Genomic DNA, 25,724 nt, shown 5'->3' with positions numbered 1-25,724 from the left:
CTTACCCCCTTAAAAGCACCTTCTGCCCCAAATACAAAACCCAAATGTAACTATGAGGCCAGCCACACTGAGGGGCATTCTACTAGATAATAGCTTGTCATACTCACAAGGGTCAAGGGCTGTGAAAATGGCAGGTTGAAGGACAGTCCCCAATTCACGGAGACTAAAGGGACAGGACAACTAAACCCAACACCTAATCCTGGATGTTTAACTTTTTCTTGGCTATTCAAGGTAATTGGCCACCTTTGAATAAGGTCTCCATTAGCGATGTTAGTTCCCTGATTTTGATAACTGTACTATGGTTATGTAAGAGAGTCCCCCCCTTTTTTTTTTTGGAAATGCTCATTGAAATTTAGGGGTAAAGGGACATGGTATTTGCACATTACTCTCACACAGTTCAAAAAAAAATCTATAAAATATAATATATAAAAACATGAAAATGTATATACACACACATATATGGGGGAGGTTGAACTGTTTTTTGCAACTTTCCTGTGAGTTTGCAATTACCTTCTTTCCCCTCCAGAAAAGCACTCCACAGTCAACCACACCATCTCCCTTTCACTTTTTTTTTTTTTTTTTTAATTTATTTTTGGGACAGAGAGAGACAGAGCATGAACGGGGGAGGGGCAGAGAGAGAGGGAGACACAGAATCGGAAACAGGCTCCAGGCTCCGAGCCATCAGCCCAGAGCCTGATGCGGGGCTCGAACTCACGGACCGCGAGATCGTGACCCGGCTGAAGTTGGACGGACGCTTAACCGACTGCGCCACCCAGGCGCCCCTCCCTTTCACTTTGTGACTGTCCTTTGAATGTGGTTTTTCACATGGCTGGTGTGTAAGGATATCGTTTGGATGCCTCAGGCCACTCGACTCCTAGGCAAACATTAGAGTGGGAGGGTTCTCAGAGACCACCCAATTCCAACCCTTCCAGGTGATGTGACCGGGTGCAGAGGGGCCTCTGGCTCGTGGTCCCACAGCTGACACGTGCCTGAGCCGGCCCTGGGTTCCGGGTCCTGACCCCCCAACACGGTGCTTTCTTGGACTCCACGCCGCGTGACCATACGATGCATTCGCTGCAAAGGAGTGACAGCTCTGACAGGACACTGATCCCTTCGGCCTTTGGGGCAATGGATGGGGACCTGTTTGAAGGGGGCAGAGGCCCCAGTGTCAGGGTCCTTCCCTCCCTTTTCTCCTGAGGAACCATGGTAAGAAACACGTAGGGCAGCTGTTCTAATCTCGTCTGTTCCCAGGGCTCTAAGTGACACCTATATGCTAATAAGTCTCAAATTTGTCTCCCCGACCCTGACCTCTGTCTGAAGCTCATACTCCTCATCCAACCTCCAGCTCTTGCAAAAAAGTCTACCTGCAATTAAATCCACATTTCCTCCCATAAAATGTTATAAGGTACACTTTCACCAATATGAAGACACATGTGTTAGAGATATAAAATCATGATATACAGATTTGAACATAACTTTTTTTTAAGTGTGCAGTGTGTAACGTTTTTAAAAGTTTATTCGTTTTGAGAGAGAGAGAGAGAGAGAGAGAGAGAAGAGGGGAGGGGCAGAAAGAGAGAGAGAGAGAGAGAGAGAGAGAGAGAGAGAGAATCCCAAGGGATTCTCAATCCCACAAACCTCAAGATCATGACTTGAGCTGAGATCAAGAGCTGGATGTTCAATTGACTGAGCCACCCAGGCACCCCCATAACTTCTTTTGTTTAACTATAAAACCATTCGGTAAAGTTTATCATAATCGAAGTTAAGAGACTTATCTTGTGCCTATAGTCAGAGTTCCCAGAAACATCCCACATATGCAAAGTCCCCTAGAGACCTGAATAAAAAGTAACTGAAAGGAAGACGGAGAAAGAAGAAACAAAGGCAAATTAGCTTTAAGGATTACTTGTGTTTAAAAAAAAAAAAAAAAAAAAAAGTGCACCCAACCCCAAGGCCCAGCCTGGGTGGGAGCCACGACTCTTCCAGGTCTGAGGGTCTTGTGACTGCTGGACCTGTTAATGTCCTGGCCATCCACAGTCCTGATAAGAATTACCAGGAGACACTGTATTTGTGAAAAGGGGCAAGGGGCAGTGGTGGAATGCTGGACTTTGACACCTGGGGGAGCGGCCCAGCTCTCTCTCCACCTGAGGGACTCTGGGCAAATCACCCACATGGCCTCAGCAGGTCTCGGGTCCTTCTACTGTATCAGGGGGTGCAGAGGTTGGATCTGTCATCTTGGAGGGAGGGTTCTTTCTATCATTCCGCAGTCCTGTTGCAAGTAGACGTTGCCTGTTGGACCACACAAACGGACAGGTGCTATGCCTTTGAGATCCATGCAGATGTTACACGGACATCACAGGAATCCTCCTGCCAGACAGTGACCCAGCTGGGCGTCCTCCTGGCTACCTGAGCCTGGGCATGCCTGAGCCAGAAAGCTAAGGCTCACCTTTCCTGCTTCTAGAGGCTTCCTCCTCAAGCCCGGGGCTGGGGACTTTTGTGCCGTGTATCTCTGCCAACTTTTATTAGCCAAGTAAAGTGCTCTGGAGAGCTGCTACGCATGATCTGAGCAAAACAACCCAGAGCCAAGTGTGGACAGGGCTGCCTCTGTGCCCTCGGAGGTGGGCCCACCCCGGAGAGCAAGGAGAAGGTCAGGTGGTTTTAGGAGCCAGCAGGGCAGACTATTAAAGTAAACTTCCCTTTCCTGAAAGATGCTGGCAAGTAAAAACCACAAAAGGCCCTGAGTTGGGGAGGGGTGCAGGCAGTGGGAGAGAGAATTCTCAAACTCTCTGCAGGAGACAGAAGGAAATGGCAGGGATGCAGCCAGGAACTGGCCTTTCACTTTGGAATCCACCCCCCCCCCATTATCGTGTTCATTATTACAGTTGTCTTGCTAATTATTTTAGAGGGAAGCTAACAGTTAAGATTGGTTTGCATTCCCTCTAAACATGCCAGTGCACTGGTGGAGAGATGTTTGGAGGTGTTGGGCTCCAGAGGGAATTTCCCGGGGGAATCAAAAGAGTTCTCTGTGGATAATCCTCAAAATCGAGTTTAGGGTGTGGTTACAGCTTGGGGGAGTAAGAAAGGGTGAAATGAAAATACTCCATAAATCAATCAAGAATGAAAAAGAAAAGTCCATCTCTCAAAAAAAGTTGGATGATGCCTGTGGTTTGATTTTCTTTTCTTTTCTTTTTTTAAGTTTTATTTAAGTAACCTCTACACCCCAGGTGGGGCTCAAACTCACAACTCTGAGATCAAGAGTCACGATTCTCCGACTGAGCCAGCCAGGTGCCCTGGTTTGATTTTCTTAAATAACGCGTTTAAGCCTAATTCTGCCCTTATTTTGAAAGCTCAGGAGTTGTAGTCTTTGGAGGTGTTTTGGGGGGAGTTGGGGGAAAGAGGTGCATAGAGTTGTCACATCCAGAAAAGGGCCACTAAAAGAGGCTGTAAGGGGCGCCTGGGTGGTTCAGTTGGTTAAGCATCTGACTTAGGTTAGGTCATGATCTCACAGAGCCTGCATTGGGCTCTGTGCCGACAGCTCAGAGCCTGGAGTCTGCTTCGGATTCTATGTCTCCCTCTCTCTCTGCCCTTCCCCTGCTTATGCTCTGTCTGTCTGTCTCTCTCAAAAATAAATAAACATTAAAAAAGAGAAAAGAAAAAAAAGGGGCTGTGAAAACTCCATCCCTGGGTATTAAAGTGATTCAAGACGGCATTTAGGCTGGCGGATTTCAACTGAAGGAAGCTTCAGAATCCTTCTGGGGTAAGGGCCTGTTCTTTATTTCAAAAGCCCCAGAAACAACTGTAATTCAACTTGATTCTCTATTGTTGTCCCCAAACCTGCTGCTACCCGGGTTCAAGTGCCCTGTTGAGAACGACTGTTGGACCTGTTCTGGACACTTATGGCCTGAAAAATGAATCAGCCTGTGAAATTTCTCCCTGCCCTATGATTAAAAATTCTTAATGTACTTGTGACAGCTGTGCCTCATAGGAAGCTCCTGGGCCTTTAATTCGGAGAATTGGGGCTTTACCCCTCTTTGTTTTTTTCTATTTAAGAGCATTCCAAGAACAGTATATATAGACTGCAAGCACTTCAGAAAGAAGTGTAGATTGAAAAGTCAGTCTTGACACCACAGGAGGGTCATGTCCCTATTTCTAGGGCCAGGACCCACTCTCTGCTCTGTCATTCACCAGTTTGCAATTCAAACAAGATATTTGGTGAGCAGGTAAACGTGATGGATAATATAATGTTACACTTGCAACTGCACTTTTTACCTTTCTTTTTTTATTTTTTATTTTAGAGAGAGAAAGAGAGACAGCATGAGTGGGGGAGGGGCGGGGGGGGGGACAGAGAGAGAGAGAGAGAGAGAGAGAGAGAGGGAATCCCAAGCAGGTTCCATGGTCAGCATGGAGCCCAACTCGGGGCTCGATCTCATGACCCTGGGATCATGACCTGAGCCGAAATAAAGAGTTGGACACTCAACCAACTGAGCCAGCCAGGTGCCCCTACGATTGCACTTTTTAAAATGTCACTTTTATCAATCACTGCTTAAAATTTGTAAGCACTTCCCGCTTCCCCCACCAGCCACCGTTCCTCAAAATAGAGCCTTAACTCTTTGAAAGTGGCTTTTGCTTTTTCTCAGTTTGTCATTCAAAGCCTTCCACGGTCTGGCTCCAATGTGATCTTCCAAACTGCCCCCTCTCATTCCCCTTGTAACCCATCCCTACCGCTAGAAGCTGGCTGGCTGCCTCACTGTTTCATATTCTTCTCTAGAGCTATAATAACTGCATAGGAGGAGCACCTGGGTGGTTCAGTCAATTGGACTGCTGACTCTTGGTTATCGCTCAGGTCATAATCTCGTGGTTCGTGGGTTCGAGTCCCACATCTGGCTCTGGGCTGACAGTGCAGAGCCTGCTTGGGATTCTCTCTCTCCCTCTCTCTCTGCTTCTCCCCCACTAGCACATGCATGCTTTCTCTCTCTCTCTCTCTAAATAAATAAACTTAAAAAAAAATAATGCATAGGATTGTAGCATTGGGATTATGGATGTGCCTTAACTATTCCCAATTGCTGGACATTTTTCTGTTCATCTTCTCTGAATTTTGCTAGAAGGCATACAAGGAATCATCTAGACCATGGCTATCAACTTTGGCCAGTCCCTGGAATATGGGATTATGGGCAGTGGGAGAGTGGGAGGTGGTGCATTTATTTTTTTTATTGAGGTATGATAGGCATACAGGAAAAGGCACAAAGCACAAGTATGCCACCTTTTAACTTTGGATGTACAAAACAGCCTCATGTAACCAGCACCCAGATCAAGAAACAGAACAGTACCAACAATGCAGAAAGGCTGGGGTAAAGGAGGCTTTTAAAAAACTTGCACTTTGGACCCAATCCTTTAAGATTCTTAATCCTAGATGTGAAATGAAGCCTAGGGATTTGCATATTTAAGATTCTCCCCAGAGAAGTCTGGTTTCCCATGCACCTCCAGACTTGGAGACCATGAATCTACCAAAGGTTTTCAAATTGCACCTCGTGTGTCATCTCGGGGGGTGGCGGTTGAGACAGGAAAGCGTCAGACTTGCCTTCTCCTCCAGTCAGAGCCACTTGTGTCTCTTTCTTTCTTTTTAATGTTTACTTATTTATTTTGAGAAAGAGAGCATGCACACAAGTGGGGGAGGGGCAGAGAGGGAGAGAGACAATCCCAGGCAGGCTCCACGCTGTCAGTGCAGAGCCCGACGCGGGGCTCGAACTCACAAACCGCAAGATCATGACCTGAGCCGAAATCAAGAGTTGGACGCTCATCACACTGAACCACCCCAGTGCCCCTTGTATCTCTTTCTTAAATGGAACCTCCAGTTTACGGAGGGCCTCCCTCTGTGGATAAAAACAACTCCTTAATCCACAATTCTGCAAACGACCTCTATCAGTCAGGGTTCAGTTGAAGAAGCAGAGCTACAAGGGTGGATACGGATGTATATGTCTATGGATCTATAACAGGTATTTCACCTTTCACAACAGGAATTGCCGGTTAAGCAGCCCTGAGAAGTCTATTGCTTTTGTGTCTGATGCTGGAGCGTGAAGTCCACAGGGCAGGCGGTTGGGAAGGAAAAACCTTGGCAGACCAAAACCAATCTGGAATGCACAGCTTTAACTGGAACCTCAGGAGGATGGACTGAAACTCGTGTTCTTGTTGTTTTTGACCTTGAGGGGATGGATGTCTCCCAGGAGCCAGGACCCTTCACCATGGAACTAAGCTCTCACAGCTGGCCCAGGGGTCAGAGAAGCTGAAGGGGGATCCAGGGAAAGGTAGAGTAATTACAGGCCTAGCCACTGCCATATGGCGATGGGGTGAGCCAGCGTGCAGGCGACGATACGTGTCCTGCAAAATAGCTGCCACTTCCCTTTCATCCTCCAGCCCTCCCAAGAATCCCTCTGTGGCCCAACCCAATTAGGAACCCACGGGACAGGGCATTCTGGGAGATGTAGTTCAGCCTAGCTAGGCAGATGCATGACAAAGCCATCACTACCCATCTGATTACTGGTTCTCAAGCTCAGACACACACCAGACTTGTGTGGTGGTGTTTTATTTTTTGTTTTGTTTTGTTTTTTAATGTTTCTATTTGAGAGAGAGAAAGAGAAAGGGAGGGGCGGGGGGGGGGGGGAATAGAGGATCCTAAGCAGGCTCTGCGCTGACAGCAGAGAGCTCGAAGTGGGCTCAAATCTGCAAACTGTGGGATCATAACCTGAGCCAAAGTCGGCATGCTCAACTGACTGAGCCACCCAGGCGCCCTGGAATCCTGTGGAGTTTTAAAAACCCAGATGCCAGGCCTATTATCAGGATATGGGAAAGCTTCCCAGGTCACCCTAATGTACAGTTGTGGCTAAGAAACACTGGCTGTCAACCTGAGTACCAGCCTCAACCTGCAGCTCAAGAAGATAAATCCTGTCTTCTTGCCCCAGGAGGAGCATAAAAAGATCTGCTTATTTTTTTGAAGGTCTTCTCATTATTCTGCCTTCCTGCATCTGTCTGTCCTCTCTTTGTGAGACCAGCCACAACCCTCCCGCAGTCCTCAGCACATTAGCTGCCCCTTAGATGAAGCCACCTGATTATCCTCCTCTGCTCAGAAGAGGAGCACAGTGGGCGGAGCCTGAGATCATCCCAAGGCCAGCAAGCTGATAGTGACCTGAAGACTGGGAAGTTTTCCCTCGGAAGCTTCTAAATAAAGCATCTCTTCCTCCTAGGCATAGATGAATTAAATGATTATAGCGCAGCGAAGTGGTCAGTGAGCACTTAACCAACGTAATATGAGCAAGAGTTGCTGAGAGTCAGTGCCGTGGGTTCGCGGGTCGGGGAGAGGCCACTGCTGGGTCTTTTTCAAGGACGGCTGGAAGAGGAGGACAACAGGGGCCACTGTGGGGAGAAAGCGAGAAAAGAGGCGGGGGCCAGAAAGAGCTCAGGTTCAAGTTCCAGCACTGCCACCGACAAGCCACGGGGCCTTGGGTAACGTTTCCAAGCACCAGCCCTGCTGCCTGCATGGGGTCACAGAGAGCATCAGAAGACAGAGATGTGAAGCAGCTTGTTGGGGGAAGTAGGTCCAAAAGCAAGGGCATCTCTGTGTGCTGGGCAGTAACCCTTACAGGGAACGGTGATCTCGATTATGGATTAGACCCTTTGCTTTCTTTTTCTTATGCACAACGTGGTTGCTCTAACGAGGTTTGCTGAGGGTGAGATCGAAACAGTTGGTCCAAACAGGGTCTTTGGGATTTCCTGTGGGTTTCTGTTTCTTAGGCTCCCCGTGGCCTCCGCGTTACAGCGCACAGCTGAAGACTGCTGAGCCACCCCATTCCATGCTGTGTAAAATAAACTTACAGAGAGAACCCTTCTGAGAAACACTAGGAATCTTTCATAGCATCTCTGTGAAGTAAAGCCGGGGAAGGATCAGGCAGTGCTCCAGTATATTAAGTGGCTATGTTTATTGTGTAGGGTGTTTTCTGTGCTCAGACTGGATTGTAAGCTTCTTGACGGCAAGGCTGACTCTTGATCCCCCTTTATTTGGATCTCAGCACCTAAGACAGGGCAGCAGAAGGATACTGGACCCAGGGATCCAAAGTTCCGGGTTCTAGGGGCGCTTGGGTGGCTCAGTCAGTTAAGCATCCGACTTGGGCTCAGGTCATGATCTCACAGTTCGTGTGTTTGAGCACTGACAGCCGGGAGCCTGGAGCCTGCAGCCTGCTTCGGACTCTGTCTCCCTCTCTCTCTGCCCCTCCCCATCTCATGCTCGGTCTTTCAAAAATAAATAAATGTTAAAAAAAATTCAAAGTTCCAGGTTCTAGTTACAGCTCTGCCCTTCAGAAGTGACTTCAGTCCTTCTCGGTCTCAGTTTCCTCCTCTATTAAGTGGGAATTACCTACTTCATGGGGTTACTGTGTTGTGCAGATTAGACAGTGTGTGGAGGAAATACCCCCATGACCCCAGCAGGGATGTCAAGTGGGAGACGATGTGGTAAGAGCCAGTACTTCTCAAGAACTAGGTACTGGCTGACTCCCTTGTGGAGGACAGGGAGGCACAGAAGTGGCTGATCCTACCTACCTGGGCTGCTGCTGAGGAAATGCCCAGCAGCAGAGGTGAGGGGGCAGGTGACCCTGAAAGCCTGCAGAGCGACAGCAGTCTCTTTCTCACTGCTCCTCTTGAGAGATCTCTGCATGCTCTTTCTTGCTACAAGCTGGTTGTGGGCCTGGTCCTGTGTTTATTCATACATTATTTTATCTTGTTTACTGAACACCTGCTACGTGCCAAGCACTGTGCCAGGGGTTGAGAACTGAATGGTGACCAAAACCAGATGAGGTCCCTGCCCTTCCTTCCCAAACCGGTTTGGACTCAGGCTTGTGCACCGAGAGAGCTGGAGAACTAGCTTCATGCAGCCCCAGGGACAGAGGCAAATGTTTTGTTTTAGTGGGATCCTAGAGTTAGCCGAAAAATATCAACATGTTGAGGCCAGGTCTAATGAGAAGAAGAAAAGGTAAACTCTCACCAACTCCGCCTTGGGTCTTCCTTACTGTGCCCGACCTCAGGTTTCAGGATCCTATTCTTCACGACTTACCCACTATTGAAACTAGCTCTCACCTAATTTATTCATGGTAAGGGGCTTGGGGCGCTGGTGGAGCTACACTTAACAGGGGTGAAAGCCTCCAGGTAAAGGATGATGCCCCTGCTGGAGGGAGAGATGTCAGAGGTCACCCTCAAATCACCTAAAATGTACCTAAAATCACACCACAAGGGTGGTCACTTCAGACTGGCATTTCCAGGGACAACGAGGGGCAGTAAGTAGGGGCTCATGGCAGGGGTGAGTTCCCCTAAACAAACCTTTGTGGCCTTTAAAGATGACTAAAGATCAGGGAGGAGGAAGGGCAGGAGCGGATGCTTTCATCAGGGTCCTGGCTTTTGTTTAGGGAAGGTGGGTTTGCAGGTGCTTATTCCGTCACTAAAAGCAATTGACTAGAAAATTAGCTACATAAACAAAAAGCAGGGAAAAAAGAGCAGATGATTTCAGTAGCCAGAACCCAGAAAAGCTCCACCCCCAGGCCCACAGTTCTGACCAAGCTGCCAGACAACCCCACTGGGGAATTTCCAGCTGGATCTACAATTTTCCTCCCACTGAGAAAACGAAGACGTAGTTTGTTATAGACAATTCGCCGCCAAAGCTGAATTCCGGCAAGACTATAGGTAATATGAACCCCGAGTGGACTCATTAAAATAGAAATTTCTATTGTAAAATAGATACTCAAAACCATACAAAACAAATGGATCGCACCGGGATTGATGCAAACGGGCAAACGCCCTAGGAAGCACCCGCCAGGTGAAGGGAGAGGACTTTGCTGGCCACCCCAGAAGCCCCTCCATGCATCTGTCCCAACTGCAGCCCCCCCCAAAACAACCACACTCCTAACTTCCAGTCTTCAGTTCCTTGTGTTTACTTATGGTTTCCTCACCCAATGTCCTTAGCCACTGTAAGTCTTGCCCATATTTTAGATGTCTTGTAAGCTTCTTTTAAGCTTCTCCATCTCTGCCTTTTCCTTACAAATTATCTGTTGGAGACTCAGGCCACCTAACCTGCCATTCTCTACCATCTGGATTTTGCCTTGGTACATGCCAACATGTCCAAATGCACTCATTCTTAAATTTTCCTTTTAATTTTTGAGAGAGAGAGAGAGAGAGCGAGCTTAAGCGAGGTAGGGACAGAGAAGAGGGAGACATAGAATCTGAAGTAGGCTCCAGGCTCTGAGCTGTCAGCACAGAGCCCGACACGGCGCTCGAACCCACAAACAGTGAGATCGTGACCTGAGCCGAGGTCGGACACTCAACCGACTGAGCCACCCAGGTGCCCCAAATGCACTCCTTAAAGCAAGTAATCACTTGCTTGAGAAAAACCCTGTATGCAAGCCATGTTCTTAAGGAGGGCACACCCCACCACACTCACTTTCCCACAAGAATGGTGATGAGATAGGAAGAGAATGTGATCTGGGGGAGCTTTCTGTGGAACTAGTGATTTATGACATTTTTTTTTCTTTCTGCAATTGGAAGTCACTGGGGAATCCTTCTCTTTAATGCCTTTCCATATAGTTTGCTTTAGTAGGAAACACATTTGGAATGGGGTTTGGCATCGCGCTATCCTTCAAGGCCTGGGGTTGTATACTGTTAAGTTTTATCAAAGATGATTGTATAATAGGATCCTGGATGTAGCAAAACCCTAAGGAATGTAGACCACTAACCAGACTCCCCAAATATAATAAATATAAATGATGGATGAAGGGAAGATTAGATCTGGCCATTTACTTATGGTTTGGAGCAAGAAAAGTTACACTTACAAAGTTTTTCCTTTCTCTAATCTCAGCTGACCGTCCCACAAACATAATCATTAGCATTTTCAAAGCTTTATTAAATATTGACTTAATAAAGAGCTCATGCACTTAATGGTGACCTCCAGATGTCCCCAGTAAGTCCAGGACCTTAAATTGCTTACTCCAGGGCTATGGGACCCACAAAATAGACAATAGAAATGAGCAGTGTTGTTGTACTAGGAGATGAGAGGCTTTTTTAACATTTAAAATTAAGGGCGCCTGGGTGGCTGAATTGGTTAAATGTCTGACTTCAGGTCATGATCTTGTAGTTCATGGGTTCAAGCCCCATACTGAGCTCTGTGCTGACAGCTCAGAGCCTGGAGGCTGCTTAGGATTCTGTGTCTCCTCTCTCTGCTCCTCCCCAGAGATGCTCTGTTTCTCTCTCTCTCTCTCTCTCTCTCTCTCTCTCTCTCTCTCTCTCTCTCTCACACACACACACACACACACACAAATAAACATTAAAAAAATTTTTTTAAATCAAATACATGTGGGGTCTGTTTTGATTTGCACAGAAAGAAAAAGCTCCCAAACTGATGGATACAAGAAAAACTTCAAAACTCAAGGCACCCTTCAAACTCAACAGGCTCCCCACCCTACCTTCAGAACTTTATCACTGCTGTATAGAGCCACGGAAGGGCCCTGAGAGACATCAGAAGGGAACACAAGAAATTAAGCAGAGGCCCAAACTGATCACATTCTGATTCTCTGTCCGTATTTCTTTCCTTGGTTCTCCCAGGGGTTTTATTTGTGAAGGAAATCAGGATGGTGTGTCCTCCTCTCTGGTAACAGTAGGGAGAATGCAGGAACGGGAAGGAGGGGGGAGAATAGGGAGAACTTAATGCACATTCGACAGACAGAATGTTTTCTTTCCCGAGCTCAGGAGTTTTCTTTTCTTTTCTTTTTTTTAAGTTTATTTATTTATTTTGAGATAGAGCACGAAAGAGAGAGCAAGAAAGAGCACATATGTGAATGGGGGAGAGGGGCGGGCAGAGAGAGAGAGAGAGAGAGAGAGAGAGAGAGAAAGAGAATGCCAAGCAGGCTCTGTCAGCACAGAGCTTGGCGTGGGGCTGGATGTCACAAAATGTGAGATCATGACCTGAGCCAAATCAAGAGTCACAGGCTTTACCGACTGAGCCACCCAGGCAACCCAGGAGTTTTTCAAATCTGCTTGCAAGATTGGGTTCCTGTTCTTAGAGTGTAGATGGTAATTGAGTTCCAATTTGGTAAGTTTTCACAACGCTCTAGGGTACAATGATGACAATGGGTGCGTTAAAAATTCGAAAACCGAATTAATTTGAATTCACTTTCACTGAAAAGGCAAATATGATTCAAAAGCTTTTTTTCTTCCCAGGCCAACTTTCTGAAAGATCTGATACTCCTTGGCACTCCTTCCTGCCCGGGCTCTGTGACACTGTCCTGCTGGGTCTGAGCCTGGGTCTTCCCGGCTGCTCCTCTGCGCCCATCTCTGGAGCACTAGGACTTCCACAGAGCTCTTCCTCGAACCCTTTTCTTGTCCTTGTCCACTACTCCAGACCCACCATGGGATCCTCTCTTCCTAACTTTCCCAACTTCAGCCTTGAAGAGCCACCCAGCGTCTGACCTTCAGTGTAAGCATGTCATGTGCATCATGGCATTTCATCTTCACACCTCCTCTCTGAGAAAGCATTTTCTACATTTTCTATACAGGAGATGTCAGCCAGGAGAGGACAGGAGCCAGGCGAGGCAGAGCGGAGCTGCGAGCCCATTTCCAGGCCCAGGTCTAAAGCACCACGTTCTTCTGTCTGAAGTGGGAGATTTTGCCCTCGTGTTTTTGGACATCAGAAGGACTCCGGAGCTTTGGGGTTTAATTCTTTGGTGGGCCAGAGGGAGGACAGATCAGTGGTCACAGGTTCCAGCTCTGTTGCCCTGGCCATGCAGCCGTGGGAGAGGGTCCTGCCCTGTCTGTAACAGCCCCACCTCCCCCACTGACCACCCAGCTTCCCCACGAGGGGCTACACCCGAAAGCGGGTGTGAGGTCTCTGCTCAGTACCTCTCACCTTTCCCAGGCTGGAATGTAATGGGACTTCCGGGGACGGCGCCATTTACACATGGACCAGGGCCTGGGCATTTCTCCTGGGCAAACTGTGTGCATCAGTTCATAGGAAACCACTTTACTGACTAAACGTTTGAATCACAGAAAGTTCTGGATCTGGGATATGTGGGGAAGAGGCAGAGACATACACGGACCCGTCTTTAGATGGGCAACACGCTCTTGAGCCATTGTGCTGAACAGGCACTAGAGAGGGGATTGCCAAACCCTCCCTGAGCCATTTTAAAGTTTTCTTGAATAACACCTCCTTACTCCACAGATCCATGTTCCACACCACAAACTACTACATGGAAATGAAATAATCGGTGGCTTTTTCTGCTAGTTTGTTCTGAACTTTGTCAGCCAGGTTTGGAGCATGGAGGCCGGGGGTGAAGAGGAATGTGGAAGTAGCCATTGGACTTTCATGTACTCCTCACGTCTTTCTTTAGTAATCTCTACACCCAATGTGGGCTCGAACTCATGAGATCAAGGGTCGCATGTTCTTCTAACTGAGCCAGCCAGGCGTCCCTCATCATGTTTCTTAACTTATTGAGAGTCAGCCCTAAGATGGTAAGTGTGGGGCTCAGGTTCAGCCTGGGCTGCTCCCTCCCAGGGGCCGCACACAGACAGACTGGCTGGATCAGGGCCTGGCAGGGTGAGGCCTAAGCCGCCATGTTGGAGGAGCAGCCACTCCAAAGCACCACGTGCTCAGCTAGTGTGCGTGCGTGTGTGTATGTGTGAGTGTGTGCGTGTGTGTTAGAATGACTTACCCTGTGTGGATGGTCGTGGTAGAAAGTGAGACGTAATCAAAGAGACCCCAAAAAGCTAACAGCAGTGAAACTGCCCTTGGATGGATCTCACACAGGTTCCTGCCCACACATCCAGCCCTGTTCCTCCTACTGGAACACAGGGAGTTAAAAATGAAACAACCCTGGAAACCGAAACCTAATTATCCATGGCAATTTAATAAATAACTAAGGTTTACTAGGGCTTATTAAAATAAATGTTTAGTGTATTTTCTTATGCTCTGACATTCACTTCTGTACTTGTCAGCACCTGCTGGCAGCAGCTGGAGTAATCTCACCAATTTTGTTGCATGTGCAAATCAATTTGATTTTCCCCAAAAAGATAAAAATCAGTAATGTGATTAAGTTACAATTAAGGCATGTCATTGAAAGCACAGACAACATGAAAAGGCTGAGGAGGACCTGTCCTGAGGTCACCAATGACTTCTTTCTGTCCGAGTTAAAAAGACCCATGCCTTCCCCCCCCCCCCCCCCCCCCCGCCTCATTCTCCTGGCCTGTTCTGCTCTATGTGATGTTGTGGTCCATCAACAAGCCTCCTCCTACTTCTTGAAATTTCCTCCTCTTTTGGCTTTCATCATGCTACTCATGTGCCTGGTTCCCCTCATGGCTCTCACAGTGGCTCCCTAACTGTTCATCTAGCCATTTGTTCATCCAACCATCTGTCTGTCCATCCATCCTTCCATCCATGCATCTGTTTGGCCATCCATCCGTTTGTCCTTCCTTCCTTCCTTCCTTCCTTCCTTCCTTCCTTCCTTCCTTCCTTCTATCCATCCCTCCAACCTTCCATCCATTCATCCGTTTGTCCATCCATCCTTCCATCCTTCCAACCATCCCTCCATCAATCCAATAGTGACAAACACTGGAAAAAATGACAAAGTCTATTTACATCTGCTTTTACAGTTAAAAAAATGCTTATAAGTATTATTTCATTAATTTTTCATCACAACCATGTGAGGTGGCTGTTGGTACCCCCATGTTAGAGATGAGGAAACAGGCCCTGAGAAGACCTGTGATTTATTTACAACAGCACGACCAGCAGGTGGCAGAGTCTGAACATGAATTCCGGTTTTCATCCCAGTAAGAATTCACAATGGCACTCTCCTACATACTGGTCAAACATAATTTCTCCACTAGTCACACTGTTCCTAATTAAATGTCATGATCCAGTCAATATATATTTATTGAGACTGTGCTAGGCTCTGGGGGATGCAAAGACTGGGTCCCTTCCCTCTCACAGTATGTGGCCTGGTGGGGGAGATAAATATTAATCATATGGTCACACAATGAACATTTGTTTTTGAGGTAGAAGAGAGTGCTGACTTAGCTATGAAAACCAGACAACTCTTCCAGGAGGAAGTAATCATTAAGATGCATTCTGAAGAATGAGTCAGAGTTAGCTTCAAGAAGATGGGAAGAAAAAAAATCAGAGGAGGAAAAGCATGCGCAAAGGCCCTGTGGCAGCAGGACCCAATGTGTGCTGACATGCTGAAGGTCAGCTTGATTGGCATATAGAGTGAAAGGGGGCCTAGCAGAGGATGTGGTTCAGACCATGCAAAACTTTATAGCCATGATAATCATTTACTTTTAGCTTAAAAGCAATGGGAAGCCATAAGTCAAGAGAATATGATTAACTTTACTTTTTGATTCTGACTTTTGTGCGTGGAATGGACTATAGAGGAGCAAGAGTGGAAGCAGGGAAGACAGCTGAAACGCTTTTGTACTTTTCCAGGTGAGAAGTGATGGCAGCTTGGACCAGGGTGGTGGTGGTGGAAATGGAGAGAAGAATCCCACAGATGCCCTCTGCTCTGCTCAAGCCCATTTTCTCCCTAAACTCTGTCACCAGAGTGTGCTCACGAATTTGCAGTACATGGGAGCTTGTCCATACTGCGGGGCTCTGCTGGAGTCTCCTCTTCCAAGAAGCCTTCTCCAGACAATGCCAGTCCTCCAAGAGCTTTCAGATGTTGTGTCTACCTTCCGCACTGCCCATTCTCACATCTGATTCTTCTCTATGGCTTGGCTGCTCTCTGGTCCATTTCTGGAGATGCCTCCATTTGTCTTGTTGTCTTGCTTTCTCCCTTTGGAAAGTAAATGCTTTGTTGGCATTTGCTGAATGGTATCAACAGGGCTCCTTTGGAAATTACATTTGTAAATGATTACTCACGCCAATTGCCTTATCTCTTTTTCCTAAATTAAACACTGGTTGCTTAAATCTGTCTTCATGATCTTGTTCTATCAAAACGCATGTCTCAATTTTTCTATAATTTCCTCTAAACTCTTTCCCACATTCCTCGTAGCAGAAAGCAGTTTCAGAGGGAACCGAGTGAGAGGGCGGGGTGGGGGCTGGAGTGTAATTAAACCGGGGCTGTCTGACCAGAATTCCCATACCTTTTAATGGGGTATTTGATTAATCCTTTCCACAGGCACCATTATTCATGCCTTGATGGAATCTCATTTTATAGCCCTTAATACATGGGCCCAATTTATCCACATCACATTGTATTCTAATACTTGTCATCCAAGTTATTAGCTATCTCCTTCTTGGTGTAAAATCATCAGCAGGTTTGATTAGCTTATTCCCTGGGGATGATAGGGGAGATAAGAACAGACACAGTACAATATGACCACCAACGGTCTGCAGCTTAAGACTGCTAAACAGGATCCATTCACGAAGCCCGGGTGGCCAAAATAAACATGTACCCCCATGTGTGGTCTCTGTGTGGGACCCAGGAGCCAAAGCCATGAGGGGTTGACTGCTGCTGTGCCTAGCGGTACTGAGCCATCATCCCAACTGGGGTTGATTTAATAAAAAAGAGTGGGGCTCCCCTCTCCTGCTTCCTAACATGCCCCACCCCCAATTTATCCTTCCTGGAAGGCACAGCCCAGAAGCTCCCCTTTATTGCAGGACACCGTGTCTGCCTGGAATTGCTCTTCTTTGCCTAGGGGGACCCGGGCAGGCCAGACGACCTAGACGATGCCAGTGCTGTCAATGGCTCCTTCTCCAGCAGGAGCCCCTGCTTCCTCTTCTCTGGAACCAAACCTGATCCTTGGGACTCACAGGTGACTTCAGTCCCTTGTAAGCAAAGTAGTCCTGGGCCTGAAGAGACCCCTAAAGGAGAGTGGGCTCAAAGCCCACAGAGCTTCCAGTGCCCCTTCCTCTCCACAACCACCTCTCCTCAGTCCGATCAGGCAAATTTGCCACAGCGCCCTTCGGAGTCCTTTTTAAAGCTCCCGTCATCCTTTCCCAAAAGGCCCTTTATCAGTTATTCTTGTGCTTTTCTGGGCCTGGCAAGAGGAGGATGAAAGGGACGTGCTCTGTGGCGGCATATCTCCTTCAAGAGGTGACGCCTCACTCCCTTCCCCTTGAGTGGGGGCCAGCTGGAGGGACTTGTTTCAGCATTCTGACTTCCTCCCTCTCAGGTTGTTGGCTCTGGGGGAAGTTAATTGCTAGGTTGCGAGCAGCCCTGTGGAGAGGCCTACTACGGCCAGGTGAGGGCGCCATCTTGGTAGAGCCAAGCTTCGGCCCCAGCCAAGCCTTCAGATGACAGCGGCTCACAGATGACAGTTTGACTGCAACCTCATGAGAGTCCCTGAGCCAGAACCACCCAGCTACACCACTCCAGGTCCGTGACCCACGGAAACTGCGGAAACTGTGTAAGACAAAACATAGTTGTGGTTTTAAGCTGCTGGATGTTGGGGTCATTTGTTACATAGCAATAGGTTACTTGTGCATTCTCGTCAGAGGAAGGTCTTGGTCCCCTCTTACCCTTCAATTGCCTTCTTAGGTTCCATTTTGATCTCTTCTCTTTGTTCAGGGAGTCTTGTATCCCTGGGGCACCCTCTACTGACCTGTCCCTGGCCTCTTCTGAGGGTCCTCACAGTCTCAAGGACTCTTTCCTGAAAAGAGGGGGGATGCATGGCTGCGGGGAGCGCGGGAGCTTCCCAGTGGCCTGGGTTTGGGAAGTCTAGCTCTTTGCCTGCCGTCCAAAGTAACATCTGGACTTAGCACAACTTTTTTGCAGAAAGCAGCCTTCCTCAACCCATGAAACTCCCTCTGTGTTTCTGAATCCTGTGGGCCTAATGACTTCAGTCAGGCCGACAGCCAGCATGAAAAGACTTCGCAAGGAACTTGTTCCCTTTTGTATCATATGCTCATCTCCTGTACCCTTTTTGCTCATCTGCAGTTTCTGGAAAAGATCATGTCTCGTTTCAGCTTTGCAGTTAAGCACCTCTGACACTAAGTAGAGATTCCCAAAGTGGATGGAGGTACAATCTGGCCTAAGTGTTGGAAGAGTACCACCCTCCCCCACCCTCCTGGAGTGGGTGCGTCCTGCCAGCAGAGACCATAATTAAGAAGAAGGTGGTGATCTGATTCTCACATCTCTCATAATTATACAAGGAACAAAATGTAGTTTTCTTTTTCTTTCTTTTCCTTTTAATGTTTATTTATTGTTGAGAGAGAGAGACGGAGTGCAAGTGGGCAAGGAAGGGGCAGAGAGTGAGGGAGACACAGAATCTAAAGCGGGCTCCAGGCTCTGAGCTGTCAGTACAGAGCTCAAACTCAGGATGCCAGCCTCGAACTCAGGAACTGCAAGATCATGACCTGAGCTGAAGTCGGACGCTTAACCAACTGAGCCACCCAGGCGCCCCCAAAATGTACTTTTCAATTAAAAAAAAATGTAGGTTGCTTTTCTATCTGATCAAATCCTGGTAATTTTTACAAAATCTATCTTAGTTACCCAGGGCAAGGTCAGACAACTACAGATGTTAGTCTCTTGGAAGTCTTGAAACAGGTGAAAGTACAGCCCTGGGCCAACAGCACCAGCATCATCCAGAGGCTTTGTGAAAATGCACATTCTCAGGTCCCACTCCAGACCCATCGAATCAGAAACTCTGAGGGTGGGACCCAGCAGTCTGTGTTTTAACAAGCCCCGGAACAATTCTGATGCATGGCTCAAGGTTGAGTATCACTGACGTAAAGGATTAAATATCTAAATTATTGATTCCTTCATTCATAAGACATTGACTGAGTGACTATTTGCCAGACACTCTGGGACAACAAAGAGGATTGATAAGGAACTCCTTCCTTAAGCAGCTCACAGTCTTCCCTTCTCTTGCTATATGACCACACTTGAAAAGAAAGCAGGAATTTGAAGACACCAATCCAAGGAATGGAAATCATTCTTTACATGTAACTCTTTTCAATGGGCAAGAGGTATACGAAAATTGTCCCTGCCGCCCCCCGCCCCCAGGAATGATCATACTCTCAAAATCGTAACTTTTCCGAAGTAAATAAATGTGTGTATTTAATATATCATGCACAGCTGGCTCAGCCTTTTAAGCTTAAAAAAAAAAAAAAAGATGATGTGATTTCGCCATGAATGAAATACAGAATTACCTTAAAGATTCACTTAGATTCGCACCTGTCTTTTATAAACAAACTCATCTGTCGTTTCATCCTCTTGATGAAGTAAGAGTTTCTGTAAATCTACATAAGTCATAACAGCTAAGATGTTCTGTGTGCTTCCTCTGGCTAGGCTTGGGGATATTTCTACATTTGATCTTCTCCTGACCTTATAAAGTAGATGCAGCAAACAAACGCAGTCAGTAGAAGAACAGAGGCCGAACGAGGCAGGAAATAGGCCTGGACCCATCCCTTAACCTCACGCCAATTACCTTCCTGTGCTGTACTCCCAGCCCCGTTAGGTCATTTTGTTGCTCATTAAAACTACTGGTTAAATGGGAAAACATAAAAGGAAATACCACCTTCCCCTAATAGATTTCTAGTATGAAACCACTGGGTCAAGTTCAATAGAGGGATTTATTTTTAAATGTGAAAGGTCATGCTAGATTTCTCCTTCAGTACCATAGATAATTAGGAGCTGGCCATAAAGCCTTTATGGTGGCCTGTGAGAAATCTGCTGCATGCTCAATAGATCCAGCTTTGAGAAAATGCTCCACATTTGCTCTTTTCTCAGGGTGCCCCAGTGATGCTCAATGACTCACTGCAACACTATCAGGGCAGATGATTTTCCTGTGGTTAGCGATGAACTTGAGTTAATCCAGCCAAGCCCGGGCTCTTGTGACTGTAGCTGCCCAGTTAATCCGGCAGCCACGGGGGTGAAGGGGGTGACTGATGACCATAGATGACATCAAAGCTGTCTGGCAGGACCAACAACACACTCAGACCCTGGCATGGGCACCAGGCCTGCCCTGGCTAGCAGAGCTCATCCGCCACATAGGACTATCCTTCATTCACACGGGCATCACGGGTCACCCACGTGTTGGCAAGCGAGAGGCATCAGGAGGTCACATCCGCTTACTGCATCCTTGCAAATCACCTGGTGACTTCAGTTATACACCACCAGGGAAATGGAAAGTCCACGTGGGCCGCGTCAAAGGGTATCTTTCAAGCCATATACAGAGCATGCAACTTGAGGTGACCTGAAATGCATCCGCCTTTCCCACTGGCCTTCTGTCATCAAGGCTTTTTAGAACACAGAGCCCAACCCCTATCTATTTCTAATTCAGGGGTGTTTGCTGGCTTCTGCCGAGACACCGATTTGATTGGTGGCATTCTGTGGAGCTAGAGACATAAGAAGGTGAGCTCACAAATGTATGATTCATTTCAGGATTCTGAAATGAGAAACGCACCTATCAGTGGCACACCGGGGGCTGGGAGATTCTGAGAAAGCATTTCATGCATATAAATGGGACACGCGATGAAAAAATTTGCTCGTGGTGACAATCCCGGAGCCAGGGACCACCCCACTGTGCTCTCCACCCTCGTGGAGTGACGGCTCTGCGGGAAACCGTGGGGATTAGACGTTCCCGCGTTTGGACACCCATATGCCGCCTCATTTATCTACCTGTGACAGGGACAGTGCTGGAAGAGAATCAAAAGATGACAAATTGCTTCTGGTTTTAAAGGAGCTGTTCAGGCTGGGTGTATGCCCAGGGGGAACCGGTTCTCATGCCAGGAGCCATCACTCCATCCCGTCATAAGGCCACATTTTGGCAAACACCAGCCAGCAGATGACTGCTGTCTCCTTTCACCGGTGGATTTAAAGACACTTGCTCTGAAAGCCTGAAATCCAGTCATTCTGAAGCATGTGCAGCAGAGAGCAGTCCTGCCCACACACTGCAGTGAGGCAGGACGGCAGGCATTAGACAGGAATTCCAGATGAGAGGGATTTTTCCCATGTTGAGGCAGACAGATAACAGGGGAAGGATTCTGTAGGATTCCAGAGCAGAGATACAGTATCAGTAAATGACGCTGGGAAAGACAGACTTGTGTGAGATAAAGGGACAAAAATTTCTAGGATGCCGGCCACTGGAATCTGCTTTTGTGGATACAGCCGGTGGTCCAGCCAACGCTGGCTCTCGTCTGGCTGTGACTCTTCTTCCTTCCAGCCGATGCTGCCTCTCTGGGAATGACCATGTAATCCATGGCCAACACACTCAGTCCTCTGGAGGTGAACTTTCCTCAGCCAATCCAGGTTGTGTTTCTTCTCTGCCATAGGCTGGCGTTCGCAGGGCTGGAGAAGCCCTCACTGCTTATGTAGAGAGATGTCGGGTGCTCTTGTCAGCGTTACACTCGTGTTTACTCATTTTAGCTTCCTGACCACCTCTAAGACAGGTATCGATATCATCCTCATCTTGTAGATGAGAAAACTGAGGCATGGAGAGCTTGAGGGATGGGCTGATGGGGAGCAGAGCCATAAGTACACCAAGGCAGCTTGGCTCCAGGGTCTGGCTTGTGCCTAACCCTGTGATGCTTCCCTAATCCAGTCCTCTTTCAAATATAGCAGCTGAACCTCACCACATGGGCACTGATTTGCCTAGGTCCTCCTCTTGCCCCAGGCCCAACCCTCTAGAAGTCAGCGGACGGCCGGAGCTGGAGCACAGAGCCTGCAATGTGAAGAGACAGAGGCTCATCTCCAGTCCCTTATTTGTTGCTAAATTCAGGCCAGACGTTCCAACGTTTATTTTGTGCGTGTTGGTTTTGAACATTCCACCATGTTGCCCCAGACTGCTTCAGAGATGGTCTCTGTGTTCTCCTCTCTCAGACAAGCACCTGGCCCTCTCCCTCATACCTCTCCTGTCTCGGGCAAGGCGCCTGCTGCCAGGGACTGACGTTCCCTGCCTCGCCTCATCATGCATTTCAGCTAAAAACTCCTTTTTCCACATGGCAGCAAGGCATATTTATAGCACAAGTCACATGCCAAGGCGTGTTCAAGTTATTCATTTCTAAGAATAACCATGGAGCAGAACCACCATGGCCATTCCACAGAGGGGCAAAGAGAGGTGGGAGGTCACAGCAAGGTTGCAAAGGAGTCCTAAATTGCCAGGTCTCTTGAGCCACTTATATACAATTCTCTTTCCAGATTGCTTCCTCCCCTCTTCCTGTTTAACAGACTTATCTGAGGCCTGGGAATGAGAGATGTTATCAAGATCAAATTGTATTGTATCTGCGTCTATAATCCAGCTCTCAGAATACTAACAAGCAACTCTAAGCTCTGGTGGCAGGAACGTCAATGCTCAGCTTTCTGCCAAACCCCATTCTCATTAGTAGGTTTACACGCATGAAACACATACTTGGAGTTTCTGGCCCGCACAATTCTCTCAGCACTGGTTGTCACTAATCAGAATGCTGAACGGATTTATTCTCATGCAGAACACAACCAAATGCCTACGGCGGCTGCTAAAATGACCGTAACTTTGTCCTGATGGAATCTGCTGGCCAGGAAATGAAAGGGTGGATCATGACCCAGAAGCCGACTGAATACTATTCCTTCAGAATCAGAACTGGGAAGACTGTGTTTCAAATGGTTATTACAGAAAGCTTGGACCCCATGTGAGGCAGACACAACAAAGCCGGACAATGTGCTGGTTGCCTCTAGGTCTGGGATTAGAGACGGTAAAGGTTAGAAGTTGCATAAAAGTACACCTGCCTCCAATATTTTGCTGCTGCTGTGCATTACCCCCCCCCCCCCCCCCGGGGTCTCTGTTCATGGAGAATGTACTGAGCTCACATTCAGGAGTCCTGAGTACTAATCCCAGCTCTGCCCCTATCCGTCAGCGACCTTAGGAAAGTCGCCGAACTTCTCTGAGCTTCCAAATCTGGGAAGCCAGCCTCTATCAGTCGTTATCATGGTGAAAATGAACAAGCTACTAGTGAGTGCTTCGTAAAGGGCAAGATGCCGTAGAAATCGAAGATATTTCTATAGATATACGATCACCCTCAAAAGGCTGGAGTGAGAACAGAAGCCTCTAATCTCTGTATTCAAAGGAAACATCTTAGAGAGATGCTGCTGATAAGTGGCATTTGGAGTGGCCACAGAAGGCGGTCTATGTGACATCACTCAAAAGGAGGCCAAGGGGTGCTCTTCTCCTTGTTCGCCCTCCTCCTTATGTTCTCCTCTGAGTCCTGTCTCACCATTCAATGTAAAGCTTGACACATAGTGGGTACTCATAACCGTGAGACAAATCAAGGAATGCCACTCTAAGGATTTTAATCCCTAATGCAGAAAATTCCCATGGGGGAAGGAAAGGGGCTCAGGGGGTAGTTTCTGGAAGCCTGACTCTACGGTGACCAGCCGACTCAGACCCAGGGGACTTCCCAAGACAAGCTGTTCACTCTACCAAGTGTCATACTTGAGTATCCATTTTGCCTCCTCCCAGAGGGCAGGGAATAAGGTATCTGAACTAAAGGAAGTCTGCAGGGAGGCATGTGTGTCTCTGAGTTCCTAAAGAGTAGATCCCTAGAGATTTATCGTCTTAACATTCCCCCAGCCCCCCCCCCTTTGCCCCCATTAGCTGCAATTTCCCTAGCTGACACCACCTTCTCGTTGTCAGGAATCCGACAGAATCACATCCCTTCTATTTTTCCGGCATCAGATTATCACCTTTAAGATATTTCCCTGAGTCCTGTCAGTGGCTTCCTGCCACCAGCTAAATCTACCAAACAACCCGAGGCATGTGGTACAAATCGGTAGGATGAGAACTTGGAATTGTCCGAAGTGCTCTGTGCAGGATTCACCAGGATACACGTGGATTGAGGGCTGACTGGTGCGCAGAGCAGGGAAATTGTACTTGGGGCTAGTGAGGAGTTGCGTTCAGTGGGGATTTCCCCTTTAAAAACTTATAGCGAACGTCTGCCCGAGACCATTCAATATTCATAAATGGAAAGCAGAGATGGTGTTTCTGTTCCGCCAAGAGCAATAGCTATTTATCACAGCAAATGACTGAAATGGTTGTACGTACAATGCTTTACTCGGTGCTGTAAATTATGGTATATACAGAAGATTAAACTTAAGCCTAATGCTACCCTTGAGCCTCAACAGCTGAGTCCTATAAATGGCTACCCGTTAAGAAGAGAGAATCTTTTTCCTGGTTACTATTTAAAAGTGTATCTCTATTAAAAGCTTGTCTTAAACATAAATTACCAGGAAACCTGCCCCTGGCCCCAGGCAGGCTCCTTCTTGGGCACTGACTCATGGTGTCACATCTACATGACACAGTGACAGGCCTGAGACTTGAAGCATGTGCCGTGCCGACCTCCAGAGGGAAGGCAGAGCCGACAGAGGCAAGAGGGACTCACAGTGCACAGAACGAGCGTTCATTCTGGGCTCTGCCAGACCTTAAAGCCGTAAGGAGACTTTCCGAATTCGAATGATCCTGAATCCCAAACCACTGCAAAGAGAGTATTTCTTCTGCTATCTGCCGTTCTGTGAGGTATCATGGAACACTGACCGAGGGCTGAGGCCCCTATCTTCCTAGCTAAATTTTATTCTCCAAGCACTTCTTACTCCAATGTGGTCTGTGTGCCAAAAGCACCAGCATATTACCCAGAGGCATATCAGAAATATAGACATACTTGAATCCAGAATCTGCATTTTAGCAATTTAGCATTTTGCAAACCCCTGGGGGATTCATATGCACATTAAAGTTCGAGAATCAAGGGATAAGTAAGCAGGTGTCAGCAGGGAGAAGCCCCTTCATTTTCTCACTGAAAATCATTACACATGACGAACAGGATTTATGGGAACAGGCCCTAGCAGTAGAGCACGGGATTCTGCATTCTCTTTTATCCAATGCCACTTCAGAACATTTTCAGGAACTTGAGAGACAGATTCTTTCTTTCTTTTCTTTTCCTCCTTTTTCTTTTCTTTTCTTTTTTTTTTGAGATTTTAGAGGGATTTGTACAAAAATAGTTAAACTACAATTCAAAAGAATTTGTTTTTGAGATATATTTTTACAAACTGGAAATGAACATGTCACTCTGAACTTGACAGATGTCCAAAAACACCCCAGGGTGTAAAATAGAGTGAATTAGCAAAAAATTCATGCTTCATAAATCAATCGGGGTACCTCTAATCCCCCTGTGAGTCAGTAGGCTGAGAATGCATGGCAACGTTGTGGGCCACAATTTCAACTCTTTATTGTCATTACCAGTTGACTTAAGAGAAAAGTGTGCAAAAGTGTTTGTGCTGCTTGAGGACACAGCAATACTGGAAAACCATAGCCTTTCTTGGAAAAGAAATTACTGTTTAGTATGCATATTAAAAACTTAATGGCAATCGCCAAATAAGATTAAAAAATAGATTTATATATAGATAGATGTAGAAATAAAATAAAATCTATTGTGGTCAAACTAGCAAATGAAAAATGGAGAGAAGGTTAAGAAAACTTTGTCAATTTAATGGAGGACAGGTAAAGAGAACAAATAAGCAAACAAAAATCAAGGCAATCAGAAACTCAAAAGATAGAAATAAGTCCAAATATATAAAGTAATCACAATAAACGTAAATGGATAAAACTCACCTATTAAAAGACACTATCAGATTGGACTTTTACAAAAGCTAGCTATATACTGTTTACAAGAGAGCTGTCCAAGACAAGATGACAAAGAAAAGTTGAAAATAAAAGACTGGAGAGATAAGGTAAATACATATTGACCA

The 25,724-nt window shown here is 47.0% G+C and overlaps 1 protein-coding gene across 6 annotated transcripts in view; it reads right to left on the bottom strand.

Annotated features, from left to right (window-relative positions):
* ATXN7L1 (ataxin 7 like 1) overlaps positions 1–25,724 on the bottom strand; it is a 244,631-nt gene that overhangs the window by 118,234 nt on the left and 100,673 nt on the right. Inside the window, exon 4 of one of the 6 annotated variants that reach the window (XM_060633802.3) lies at positions 14,249–15,839. The exons of the other annotated variants lie outside the window; for them this stretch is intronic. Coding sequence (XP_060489785.1) covers positions 15,754–15,839 — 86 coding nt within the window. The 3' untranslated portion in view covers positions 14,249–15,753. Of the gene's footprint in view, positions 1–14,248; positions 15,840–25,724 lie in introns of those variants that run through there. 6 annotated transcript variants of the gene reach the window in all.

This window comes from Panthera onca, chromosome A2, assembly GCF_046562875.1.
Source record: "Panthera onca isolate mPanOnc1 chromosome A2, mPanOnc1 haplotype 2, whole genome shotgun sequence".
NCBI classification, from domain to species: domain Eukaryota; kingdom Metazoa; phylum Chordata; class Mammalia; order Carnivora; family Felidae; genus Panthera; species Panthera onca.
Note: the sequence above shows the minus strand (reverse complement) of the source record. Positions and strands in the feature narration are given on the sequence as shown.